At 38.9% G+C, this 13,758-nt stretch overlaps 1 protein-coding gene across 1 annotated transcript in view; it reads right to left on the bottom strand.

Annotated features, from left to right (window-relative positions):
• The window catches only part of LOC142099205 (uncharacterized), a 335,178-nt gene that overhangs the window by 274,777 nt on the left and 46,643 nt on the right, over positions 1-13,758 (bottom strand). The window contains exon 3 of the mRNA XM_075182423.1: positions 4,212-4,259. Within this exon, the coding sequence (XP_075038524.1) occupies positions 4,212-4,259 (48 nt within the window). The remainder of the gene's footprint in view (positions 1-4,211; positions 4,260-13,758) is intronic.

The raw sequence follows: 13,758 nt of genomic DNA, 5'->3' as shown, positions 1-13,758 counted from the left end.
CAAAACCGCCCTTGCGTGTTTTGGTTTTGTTTGGTTTTGTTTTGCTATTTTTGTAAAAAATTTAATTTTTTTGGTCTAAAATAACATTTAGTGCTCCACCAATTTCTTGGATAAGTGAGGTAATTCTAAAGCTAATAAATTATGAAAAAAACAGTTTAATCCCTGGTAGGGCGTCCTTAATTCTAACAATTGCCTGCAAATTATACAGACAAACCTGGTTGTCTTCCCCTCCATCTTTGACTATTGGTAATGTAGCCATCGTCTTTGGGTGTATATTACACCCTCCACTTGTAGTTAAATAGAAAAAAATCAGCCTGCGTTGACTGTACGTTAAATAGAAATGGACAAAGGCAGTTTGGTGGCAGTCTGTATCAGACCCCCTCTCCACTACTAGTAAAATAGAAAACAATTCAGCCGTTATAGACTGTAGAATAGAAATAGAAATGGACAAAGGCAGTTTGGAGTCTGGCTGTGTATGACACCCTACCCTTATCGTGAAATTGACAAAACAGCAGCCTTTCAAGACTGTACGTGATTATTTTTTTTTGGGGTGTGTTTTTTTCTCTGATTTAAAAAGACTATGTACTTTTACATCGGCTTTACCAGATGACGTACAAGGAAGACTACCATCAGGACTGGTGCCAGCACCTGCTTGCTGATCCTGCTCATATGTGGACTGTTTTGAATCCATTTTAATGAGCCCAAAGCACTTGTAGTGCAAAATATTCAATAGATAGTGCTGCTAGATAAGACTTTTTGCAGCCAGAAAAATGATTGTTTCACACTGGGGAATAGGAGACACCCCAAAGCACTTGTAGTGCAAAATATTCAAAAAATGCCTCCTCTATCCTCCTCTCTTCCTGCTCTAACAATTGCTAGCAGAATTTCAATAATAATTGAAAGAATAAGGTATACAATAATTGCTCTGTCCCTGTTCTAATACAGCCTGTGACCTAACCCTGCTCTCTCCCTCTGTCAAATCGCGATGGATTGCTGTGGAGGCGGGTATTTATGCATTTCAAATATCGCGAGAACCGAGCTCTGAGATCCGACGACGTCACAATGATGTTTTGCCTCGATTTCGAATCCGAATGGGCTCGGTACTCGGATAGGTGAAGTTCGGGCGGGTTCGGATCTCGGGGAACCGAGCCCGCCCCTCTCTAGTTATTACTAGAACTATTTGCTAATAACTAAAATGCCCCAGGATAAGCAGATATGATCCAGCCTAGTTTTGGGATAACTAATGCTTTATTTTTACATCAAAATAAAACAAATCAAGTGTGCCTCCCTTCGACAAAATCCTCTACAGTAATTGTCTGCTGGGAGATCCATGTGACCTTTATAAAGCAAGTTATCAGACGTGGGGTAGCATAAATACACATATACCCTTAAACAAAATACCATCTGAAAAAAAAGCTGCCAAGGATTTGTTGGTTAGAAGAAGCGAAGAAATAAAACTTTAAAACTCATTAAGAGACATAGTTTACAAAACAAAAAAAAAAACCTTCAGAATCGTAAACCACTTCTATTTTTAAGATCATGTTGTATCAAGTTTAGCATTTCCAGTAGAAAATTTATATACTGTAACTTAAAGAGAGACAAGAGGATTGAAAAAACAAAATTGCTATTTTTATTATAATGTGCCCTTTTGGGGCTATGCAATAAACTTCACATCACTGACACTAATTATTTTGGCATCTTATTGAAAGTAGAGATTGAAAAAAAATAAAAGCAGAAATCCAAGAGCAAAGCAAGTCCTTGGCTGCGTTTTCTTCCCTTATATCAGAGAGTTTTATTTACAGCAAAATTAAAAGCTGGATGTCAGATCTGGGCCCTTCAGAACAAAATCTTAATAATTAATTGGCAAAACATAACATGATTTTTTCTGACACACCTACACTGAAAATTATATTGCTTTCTGGCAATTCACTAATGTAATTTAATGTATTCATTGCCTTAACACATTAACAGAAGTAATACATAGTGTCCCATATTTAATGAACACGATGCAGGATAAAAAAAAATCCACGCAAGAGCAAATACCCACTTTTTTATAGGAAAAATACAAGGCACAATTATTACAGAGAAAGGATATTAAACAGATTAAAATGGGGTTATGCTAATATTTTGACATAACTATGGCACTCAAAGGAAAAAGTTTATAGACATTATAACTAAAGAGACAACTGAAGGCAAAAACTGAAAATACACATGTAAAAAACATAAATCATCTACTTGATCCTTTAGTTCCTCACAACAGACTTATTTTGTTTCTATAACTCTTGTCCACTTGCAATTAATCTCCAGTTATTAAATGACCCTTAAAAGTTTTATAACCCATTTTCTAGGTTTTCAAAAACTGAAGCTTTTAAGACGTTACTTGCTAGAACTAAAAAAAAAAAAAAGTATAAAAAAAATAAAAATTAACATAGTACTTGTGCTTACCAAAATGGAACACATATTTGGTTCTGTGATGTTTGTAAGAAGACATCACATCTGTGACATACTAATGACAAACTGAATATAGCGGCACTCTTGTACATTGTCACAAGATCAACAGCAGCATTGAAAACTGAAAAGAATATATTAACTTTAGATGAATCTACTGTATCTTTACATTAAGCTGTCGGTTCTGCTGTGATAGCACACTTTTCCAACAGTCTACACTAAACTTGTCATTATCTTGTAAGAGCTACTCAAACCATCTTTTGGGTGAGCCCTAAAATTGCTATTTGCCAGAAATGTAATTCCCACAATCATGTGATTAGTACACAAAATACACACTTCTGGATACATACGGCTTAGGAAAAGTTCACCAGCAAAAATTCCCAAATCATTGACATTGTTAATGTGAGAAAAAGCTTAATTATCTACACTGGGATGCATGGTAATATGAGAACATGTTGCTGATTCCTCTAAACAATATGCACTTATTCGAACAAACTCCATCCAAAAACATGGCTAGTACAACATAATATCTATAGAAATGGCTACTGGTTCTTTTTAACTCTACACTTCTTGACCGATATATTTCTTACTTGCTAACTCTCCCGTAATGTCCGGGAGACTCCCGCATTTTGTGGCAATCTCCCGGATTTGCCCACTTCCTAGTGAAGTGAGCAGAATTGGGTCCAAAACGCTGTGATTCACCGGGAAACGTGGCGTTTGGCCCCGCTGTAAAAATACGCGTTTTGCATCATTATGTCACGGGGGCGGGGCCAAAATGACGCAATTTTTGGAGCCCCGTCCCCTGCACGCCCACCTTCCCCGGCAGGCTCCCGGATCATACTTGCCATAAGTTGGCAAGTATGATATATTTGAAGACCCTTACATTATTTTTGTTAGACCATAGGATGGACTGTAATAAGGTAAGTGGACCTGTAGATTTATACTAATGGATCCATCCGTCAGTGGTGCAGTAGAACCATGGAAAAGCTCTGGTCCTTCTTTATCGATTCCCCTTCTCAGACAAAGACTGAGTAAAAGCTCACATTTTGTTGAACCTGCCCTGGTCCTTTGTGCAGGGCCATCTTAACAACATTATGGGCCCCCGGGCAAAGCAGTGCACCAGGGCCCCTAGATATAGATATAGAGATAGATATATAGATGTATACAGATACAGATATAGATATAGATATATAGAGATAGAGATAGATAGATAGATGTACTTGCTCAGTGACCCTTGAAGGTTTTTTTTGCAGGTTTTTTTCTTTTGCAGGATTATTTATTCTCATTAAGAGCCGTGCCTATGGGGCCCCCGGGCAGCTGCCCATCGTGCCCAATGGAAAAGATGGCCCTGCCTTTGTGAATTGAGTAACAACATAGTGCCACATGTTGTGGTCTGTATGCTGGCACGGAAAACACCATCTTTACAATTTGAGGTTACATGTTATTTAAACTATGAACATTTCCTACATATTCAGTATAATAATAGCCTCACCCTCAAATCACACCCACTATGAAGTGTGACCCCTTACACTAATTTCATGCAATACATATTGCATGCCACAATATGCTCACATTCGTGACTGGTATTACCCAGACACTTTTAATATTACACAACTGCAGTAATAAAAAGGTGGAAGTGTCTGCTAATCTTCTAGACACACGTCCAGTAATATGGAAAAAAATAGGAACCATATACTGTAGAACGTGGAAATATATATATATATATTAAAAACAAACAAACGAGAAAAGTCAGTTCTACTTACCTTAGCTGTACATGCACTGCATTGATGTCGATCTTCATTACCAGAACCCTGTTAAAACATACATTTTGTCAAGATGGGTTTATAAAAAGATTTTAACTGGAAAAGGAGAAAACAAAAATATTCATTTTTTCTTCTGGCAGTGTAAAAGAAGCAACCAGCCAAAGAAGTAATGAGAAATGAATGTTTTATTATTTCAAAATCTGGTTCCCATTTGACACTTGGCACTTTTGTTGCATTGTCTAAAAATGGTTTAGAAACTACTCCCCAAGTCAACGTGGTTACACATACAGTTCATAACAAACCAGTATGGACGATAGTCTGAAAAGTTTGGACACAGGACCCAATATTCTTACTTATTGCACTTATTTTGTTTGTACTTGTTCATACCAGTAACATGGAGCTTGGGTAATTTTGATGCTATTGGTTTAAGTAAAAGGATTTCACATTTTCACTGTTAAATGGGTCTAGGTTTCCAAAGTTACGCAAACTTACTTTAGGAGAGGCTTGTTATGCTATAGTCTGTGCCAGTGTCTGAAACACTAGTTCGATTTTGGTTCTCAGAGCATAAGAACCAAATTCCTACAAAATCACAAATTGAACAAGTTTATATAATAAACACCGTTTTAGCCACATAATGTCTCTAGAAATGACTGACACAGGAATTTGAAAATAATTTAGGGAGCACAGAACTGCAGCTCCACTACTGCAAATAAACATTGACATGCGATCTTCTGTTAGCGCTCTGTGTTGGTCTCTGCCGTTGTCCTGTTCCTGTATGCAGTACCTCTATGCCGCCAGAGGTGCTGCTCTTTTCCTATGGATATTTTCTACTCACTGGTAGGAGTTAATCTCTGCTCCTCGTTATTGCACACCTGTGTCATTTCTTATAGCAGCTTCTCCCAGGTTTCTCTGCTGGTCATTAATGTTTGTTTGTCCCTGGATTACCTGTTTTGTTATTTGCTGTTTCTGTGGATGTCCTGGTTTAAGCAGCTCCTGCTACTCACCTGTACCTTATGTCCTGGAAACCTACCTGATGTCTGTCTCATGCCTGGACACACTACTAACTTATAGTTCCTGAGAACTCCTGGCTATTGCTGTGATCTGGCTTCAGCTAAGTTACCTGCTGTATTTTCATTATCATAACGATCTGCTGTTTTGCTTTACCTGGAAGTCCGTTGATTTATCAAGCCTGAACTGTTCTCTCTTTATTTTGCCTCACCTGGACTATTTTTTCGCTGTAATAAACAGTTTAATGTTTGTATCTCATTTCTGGCTCCGTGGCTATAATTATAAGGATTTCGTTTTTGAACAGTCATAACATCTGCTCAAAGAAGGAGACATTTAGAGGAATGACGGAGTCTAGATCATACATGCCAACTTTCAAAACTTGAAACTTTCAAAGTCATGTGACTAGGGGTAGAAGTCGTTGCATCACCATAGCCCCGCTCCACAAGAAAATGGCGAAAGTCACGGCATTGAATACCGGGTGCGGGGCTTGATGATGTGAATAAGCCCCATCCTGCCATTCAATTCTGAGAATTTTGGTGAATCCAGGAGGTTTGCCTACTCTTCCGGGAGTCCAGGAGGACTCCCCGAAATTCGGGAGCCTCTCTTGAATTCCGGGAGAGTAGTCAAGCATGGTCTAGATAAAAACTGTAGAGGCCTTCAACTTTCAAAAACATCAAGCCAACACAGCTTTTACAGCTTAGAAGAAATAAAGTAAAAGAGTTTTTCACAGATGCAAGAGTTCCACTTTTGCTTTGCCATTCCATGCATTGAAATTCTGCACTGCACTAACAAATAGCATTGGGACAAGTTTGGGGTAGGACTGGAATTACTTAAGGCCAAATTCCACCAGAAAACCATGCAAAATTATTCTGCCAAATGCAGAATGAGACCTAATATTTTGTAGAACAATTGAGAAAATTTTGCCCATTTCTAGTTACTAGGTTTGTACTTTACATTTATGTTTTTTGTAACTAGTCAGTCAATTCTTAAATTACACGCAAACATGCATAACCATGAATACTGTAAGGCATTTGAAGCCTCAGTGCCATATGCTTACTCGTTGCAGAATGGGTGACAGTGGAACACCAGACAGCAAGAAGAGGTAAGTGGCTGACCTGGTAAGATTATTATCATCATCATCATTGGAAGCCATATAGTAGGGAAAACAAGGACATACATAAAACAAGGATATACAAGGCAGAGAAAATGAATGGAGACATGAGAACAAAGGGTATGGAGGACCCTGCTCATTAGAGTGCTTACATTCTAAGTGGAAGAGGGCACAGCTGAAGCAAAAGGAGTGAGTGTGACAGAGTGGAGATTGGGACAGCTGTGAGGGTGTATCAGTGTGAATAGCATCATCAGGGATAAGGTAAGCTTTAAGAGAAAAAAACAGGAAAAAAAAAAATGGTTTTTTTAGAGAATGTCAAGATTTGAAGGCTGTGGGAAAGCCTGACTGGGTGTGGTAAGGAATTCTATAATTGGGGAGCAGCACGGGGGAAGTCTTGTAGGCGCGAGTTAAAGGTGGTTACCATAGACGAGACAAGGCGCAGGTCAGAGGTAGATTTAAGAGGGCGGAAAGGAGAGTATTTTGATGTGAGACTTGAGATGTATGAAGGGATGAAGGGGTGGTGTTGTTGAGGGCTTTGTAATTGAGGGTGAATAACATGAATTGAATTCTGGAGGACACCGGGAGCCTGTGTAGGGATTTACAAAGTGAGGCAGCAGATGTGGAGTGGTTCGAGAGAAAGATCAGTGAGGGTATAGACTTGGGGACATAATATTAGAGGGAGTAATGGAGGACATAATTATAAAACAAAAGGCATGAAAAGACGGCACTTGACATGCACCAGAATGCAGGGCTAGACACATATCCCTCTCTACAAAAGTTTTAGGCCCCTAGTTTGCCTACTTTTGACCAAGGGGCAAGTGCGGGGGGAAATGATCATTGTGCTCCCCGCACTTGGTCCCTTCTCAGTAAAACGCTTCACAGCGGTCCTTTTTATTTCGCAAGAAGATCGGGCAGGATGCAGAGGGGTGGCCTACTTTGCCAATATCATTTAAATAAAAATACATTTTCAAATAGAGTTTAGTACTGTCCAGATGACAAGAAAATAAAACATGTCATACCTCTACAAGAATTTTAAGACAAAAAATTATGAACACACAACACCAGGATTAGGTTTGTCTATGTGAAAGGGTCTATAACTAAAGACAGCAATATCACTATAATATATGGCCATAGCCCGCTTTACACATTTGTACAAGCATGGCATAAATATACAATCATAAACAAACAGCATGAAAATTCTTCTGCAGTATTTGTGCTACATTTCTTAAGTTAAAGAAAACCAAAAAACATACTATTTTCCAGTTCATAAATTCAAAATGTGTATTTCATTTCAGTTAATTTAAAGAGCTGTATTGTAACTGTTCCCTGGTGGCATTTGAAGAGCACTTGCCCAGAAACGTTATTGAATTTCAGTGCTAGTTATGTTCACAGAATGTGGTTAGATTGGAGGAAAAAAATAAAATAAAAGAAGTCATGAACCTTAATAAAACCTGACAATTAAAAACTTAAAATCAGTGTGGAGATAACATTTTAATACATTTGTGCGCTAGAGGTATCTTGTGTTGATAACAGTCTTCACATATTTAAATTAAATTATACAATAAATAAACCAGGACAATCTTTTTTATAAAAAAAAAAAAAAGCTCTTAGTGCTACGACCATTTTCACCATCAAAAGCTTCAAAACGCAAATCAAAGATTTCCTCTAGTCCAGTCTTTTGTATGCAATCATAAAACAGCCCCTGGCCACAAAATGTAAGTTGCTCCTTATATAACTATAGTACATGGCATCATTGCCTCCAAAATTATATATAAATTGTGCAGACATACAAATTGATATGATAGATGTTAGGACTTTTCCAGGTAGATTAGCGCTGCCAATTGAAAGAAGAGACACCCCTCGAAAAACAGAAAATAAAAACCACCACCATAGAAATCCACGTGAATCGTTTGTTTCTAATATTTGACAATGACTTACAAAGGAGTCATCTACTCTTCATAGAAACATTTAAACTGCTTAACTCTTAAATTCAGAGGGTCTCCCCCCTCCCTACCCCCATCCTATGCCCTTCCTTCATAACCAAACAAATTTTGATTTATATAACAGATGCTAGAATATATAATTTTTTGTTATGAGCAAATCTGAATAAAAAATGGAAAATGGGGTGGTTGGGACACTTCACCGTGACCCTAGATATTTTGTTTTTATTTAAATAAAGTTCAAGCTTCACATTACTCTTTGGCTGTAAGTGACAGACTATGTAAATACTCTGGTTTCAGGTCCGCAGCAAAAAGAGGGGGTGCCCCCCCATTGGGAGTCAGAAGCTCAGAGGCCTATACAGTAAGGAGACACCAAAGGGGTGTCACCCATAGCTTAGGGTTCCTCCAAATTGTTGGGACCAGATGCATGGTGCTTGCCACCAGGGCCAGTTATATTAGAGATAGGAAATGGCCCCTTAAACTAAGGCCTAGAATGTGAGACTAGCAAGAGGGATCCCCACCTTCAGGGGTACCCCAAAAGCAAACAACTACTTACACTACAAGGTAGCAGCATGAGGAGGATGGAGAAAGTACCAAGCATTCATATTAACATAGATCCATGAGAAGTGCTCCCATAGTGAGGAGTGGGTGGGTGGAGGGGAAAGGCCGCTGTAAAGAGGCAACATGGCAAGAATGAGGGGTTGACAGAGACAAGCAAATGAATAATTGGAAGGATGCATCAGAAGCTGTGAAACCTGTGTGTGCCTATGGAATTACTGCTCCCAGCAGTAGCCGCAACAGCTGGTATGCAACATTCATGCATATTGTCATGCAGGAAGAGGATATGTAATAAAGTTTAGTACCAAGGGTTTCACATGAGGGACCCTTGCCTGGGTCCCTGTTGCTGCTCTGCATACACGGGGATTCTCATTGGGTTTTGGAGGACAACGAGAATTCCCCTGTAGGGGAGCATGTGCAGAAGCATAGGTGGGTAAGAGAAGGAATGGAAAGAGATGGAGGCGAGCATGACAGGAGTCCTATGGTATAAAGCTGAAGGGCACACCTATGTCTCACTCTTTCCAGAAGAACATGCTAAGCTAACCCCACCCGGCCTGTGTAAGCAGGATGACAGGAGATCGGGAAATGAGTTGAGAACTATATTTTATTATATTTGTACATGGTTTTGTGAACTATACAGAAAAAAATAACATAACTGAGAAACCACGCGGTACGATTTTTGGACTTGTGTGAATAAAGCAGAGGGACACTCGCTGTCCATCATTCTATCTGCAAACTATGAATGTTCACTGACTCATTGCCTTTTAGTTTATTTGCACTTATTATTCTTGTGCGTTTGTTTAACATATATTATTAAATGACATACATATTTATGTTACTAGTAATATGGTTACATAAGCCAGACAAGGTATTCTTAAATGACGCCAGGTGGAATGTAAATCAGGGATAAGCGAGGACATGATGTCTGGGTTAAACAATTGGTGTAAGCATATATAATGCCATCAAATCTCTCCTGTTTAGCCAACCAAGTCATTGTTATACAAGTATCCCTGGATTGAACTCCTAGCCACCTTCTCCACAGGGAGCCAGCAGTGATAAGGTTATGCCTCTAGCTCACCAATCATAACCTGGATAGTCCGCTCATTATTAGCTCCACCAGCGTGGGAATTTTGAAAGGGATATAACCTGTGTTTTCAATGTACTGAGGGTGTTGGTGGATTGGTGACTAGGAACTGCTCTTCCGTCATCTGTGTATGCTGTTTCTGCGAGGAATCGCATCTATCTGGTGACTGTATATCCACATGTCTGGATTGCCATCTACGGAATAAACTGTATTTTGATTGAAACAAACTGCTAGGTGATTTCCAAGAACCCACTAGACCGTGGTTCTCACAATAATGTTGGCATCTGTTTGTATGTTTGTAGGTTATGATGGAAATAAAAGACTGTGGCCATAGTCTCTCAATTGCTTGGTGTGGTGTCAATAACTGGGTGTGTCATTTAATGTATATGAAAGAGAAACAGATAGCATCCCTGCCTAAGGTATATGGTTCTGGTTGGCAAGTGGTTAAGCAAAACAAGTTTCCAGGGTTGTGCCACAGTACATTTAGAACATGATCTGTTCATGTTTCCATTTGTAATCATTCAACTAACCACAACTCCGAGAATTACAGTCATTTCACAACATTTCACTCTGAATGTGAAAAACCAATTCTAGAAGTCAGAATGACCATTTTTGAGCAATATTTATAAAGTATTTAAGGATATTTACTAGCCAATATAATTATTGTTTTCACAGACTTTGGTATATTATTTTTTTAAAGAACGTTCTGTTTCACTAAAGTGTAGAAACTTTATTAAATAAATTAACTACAATACTAGAGGCAGTAGATGGCAACACACATGGCACAGTCTAATATACCATCCTCACCTTAGTTAAAAATATGCAGTAAACAAACAGAGAATGTCATTAGTCTGCAGATAACTATTATTATTCATTTATAAAGAACCAACATTTTACTCACTACATAGGTGATCGTGTAGATTTTGTAACATCTGGCTATTTAACTTTTTGCCTCTGTGCCTTCCTCCAAGCACACTTTTGCTTCCCCTACCTCTTAGCCAGAGCTCAATCAGTCCCATGCCTCATCTATATAAAAGAAACTACTTTTACACTAATAATTACAAATACTCATTTTCTTATGGTGACAGACATGGCTTTGCCTAATTTCCCTTCTGGAGTTCAGTGTACAGTCATGGCCAAGTGTTTTGAGAATGGACACAAGTATAGGTTTTCATAAAGTTTCCTGCTTAAGTGTCTTTAGACCTTTTTGTCAGATGTTGCTATGGTATACTGAAGTAAAATTACAAGCATTTCATAAGTGTCAAAGGCTTTTATTGACAATTACATTAAATTTATGCAGAGAGTCAATATTTGCAGTGTTGACCCTTCTTTTTGAGAATGATTTGGCACCATTCTTTATTCAGGGCTTTGTTCTTAGGCAAAATTGTGAGTGAGCCCACTCCCTTGGCTGAGAAGCAACCCCACACATGAATGCTCTCAGGATTTGATCCTTTATAAGGATATTCTTATGTCTATCCCAAGCATGTTTAAACTGCTCTACTCTATTAGCCTCTACCAACTCTGATAGGAAGCTATTCCACGCATCCACTACCCTTTCTGTGAAGTACTTTTTCCTCAAATTTCCTCTGAACCTACTTCCCTCCAGTTTCAGTGCATGTCCTCGTGTTCTAGTACTTCCCTTCCTTTGAAGAATGTTCCCTCCTGTACCTTGTTCAAACCCTTCATATATTTGAAACTTTCTATCATGTCCTTTGTTTCCTTCTCTGCTCTAAACTATACATATTTAGATATTTTAGTCTTTCCAGGTAAGTTTTGTGTTGTAGGCCATGCATCATTTTAGTTGCCCTTTGTATAGTCCCTAATGTATTTATATCCTTCTGGAGACATGGCCTCCAGAATTGAACACAGTATTCTAGATGAGGCCGTACCAACGACCTATACAGTGGCATTATTACTTCTCTCTTTCTGCTACGGATTCCTCTCCCTATGCAACCAAGCATCTGACTTGCCTTCCTCGTTGCTTTGTTACATTTGTTACCTGCCTTTAAGTCTGAAATAGTGACTCCTAGATCCCTTTCCTCGTCAGTGGTAGGTTCCATTATAGTGCCATTAATACTATATTTAGCCTTTGGGTTTTTGAGACCCAAGTGTATGAGTTTGCATTTTTTACTGTCTTGACCATTCCTCTAATCTACCTAGATCATCAATCATTTGTTTTACCTATCCTGGTGCATCTACCCTGTTGCATATCTTTGTGTCATCTAGACTGGTAGCAGTTGAGGGACACAGTGAAAATGCGCCGGCTGAGCACTCTAGTTAAGCTAGAAGCAATAGGAGATGTGGGGACAGGACTCAGGAAGTTTGAGGCACCCCAATACTTAAGGACAGCAACTGTCCCCTCTGCGTAAGCTTGTCCCTGGTTGCTTGAATTTGGTGCAGATACATTTTAGGCCATTATCTGTATTGACTGAATCATAGAATTCTTAGTAAAGAACATTCAACATTCTATAAATACTACTTTATGCAATAACAGGCACTGCATCAATCTCTCAGAAGTCTAAAGAAGTAATCAGTCATAATTAGGATAATGAGAACATCTTGGCATCTTATTTAAATTCTTAGGATCAACACATTCATTTAGCCATGCTACTTATCCACACTGTACTGTGACTTTTTACATCATTCCTGCTTTCTCTAATTGAATAATTTCTACTTTTGGTTGTGCTATAAAAGGGGCTGAAACATTAAGTGGTTGGTGTTGAATTGGGTAAACTATAAATGTAAGTTTTAGGTTTTGTTAATTAATGTTTTGTGCAATTATTTTGTGATGTGTTTCATTTTCTATTATATTTTGTGTATTCTATATTCAGTGTTTTGTACTATCTCTACTATGTCTGTTTCTTGCTCGGCCAGGAAGTTACAGAAAGACCTGCAGCACAGGGGAAGGAACAAGAAGAAATAGGACTGTAGGAGATGGAGAGCTAGAGGAGTGAAGTGTAAAGAGCGGCAGAGAGTTGCAGAAAGAGGAGAATGCACAGGACAATATAGTAACATCAGCAATGCAGCAGGTTAATAAAGAAATTAATATCAGTACATTATTAACACAACATCCTGAGACTAGCCCAGTGTTGGCTAACCTTTGACACGCCAGGTGTTGTGAAACTACAAGTCCCAGCATGCTTTGCCAATATATAACAGTTTATTGCTGGAAGGGTATAGTGTGACTTGTAGTTTCACAACACCTGGAGTGTCACAGGTTAGCCAATACTGGACTAGCCTACCCCAAAAAACACACAAGCTGTAAGAATTCAAAAATATACAAACTTTATTGAAAAATGAACATAAATGGAATGCAAAATGATCATGCCCGGGTCAGATGTGGTATGAACTAACCTGCATGCCATCCATAGGAATGCCCACTCAACTTAAGGTTACCCCAGAGAGATTGCTAAACATCATGGGGAACTTGTAGTTGACCAAATACCCAAATTGTCTAAAAGAACACCAACACCATTGGTAGTAGCAGCCGATGGTGTTACCACCTTCCGCATGCCCCTGTACGGTTACACCATACCCCAAACTACCAGCTAGCCTGAATATGACTCCCCAAAACCGACAGTCTGCCAACACTGCCAAGAAATGGCCATTACATTTTCCTTAAATTAATCTAGACAGCCGTTTCTAGTGTGGCCTGCAAGGCTGATGTCAGAGAGACCCCATCCTCCGTTGAAAAGCCTGGCCATCACCCTATCAAGGTCAACATGCCACAAGGAAATATTACCATGAATCTACAGGAAATCAGCTATGTGGTTATATATCTTCTACCATGACCTTTTAGTACCATGTAGTAGTGTGACCGCACAGTTTTCGCATCAGGAAAATTGT

The sequence above is a fragment of the Mixophyes fleayi genome, chromosome 8, assembly GCF_038048845.1.
Source record: "Mixophyes fleayi isolate aMixFle1 chromosome 8, aMixFle1.hap1, whole genome shotgun sequence".
NCBI lineage: Eukaryota > Metazoa > Chordata > Amphibia > Anura > Limnodynastidae > Mixophyes > Mixophyes fleayi.
Note: the sequence above shows the minus strand (reverse complement) of the source record. Positions and strands in the feature narration are given on the sequence as shown.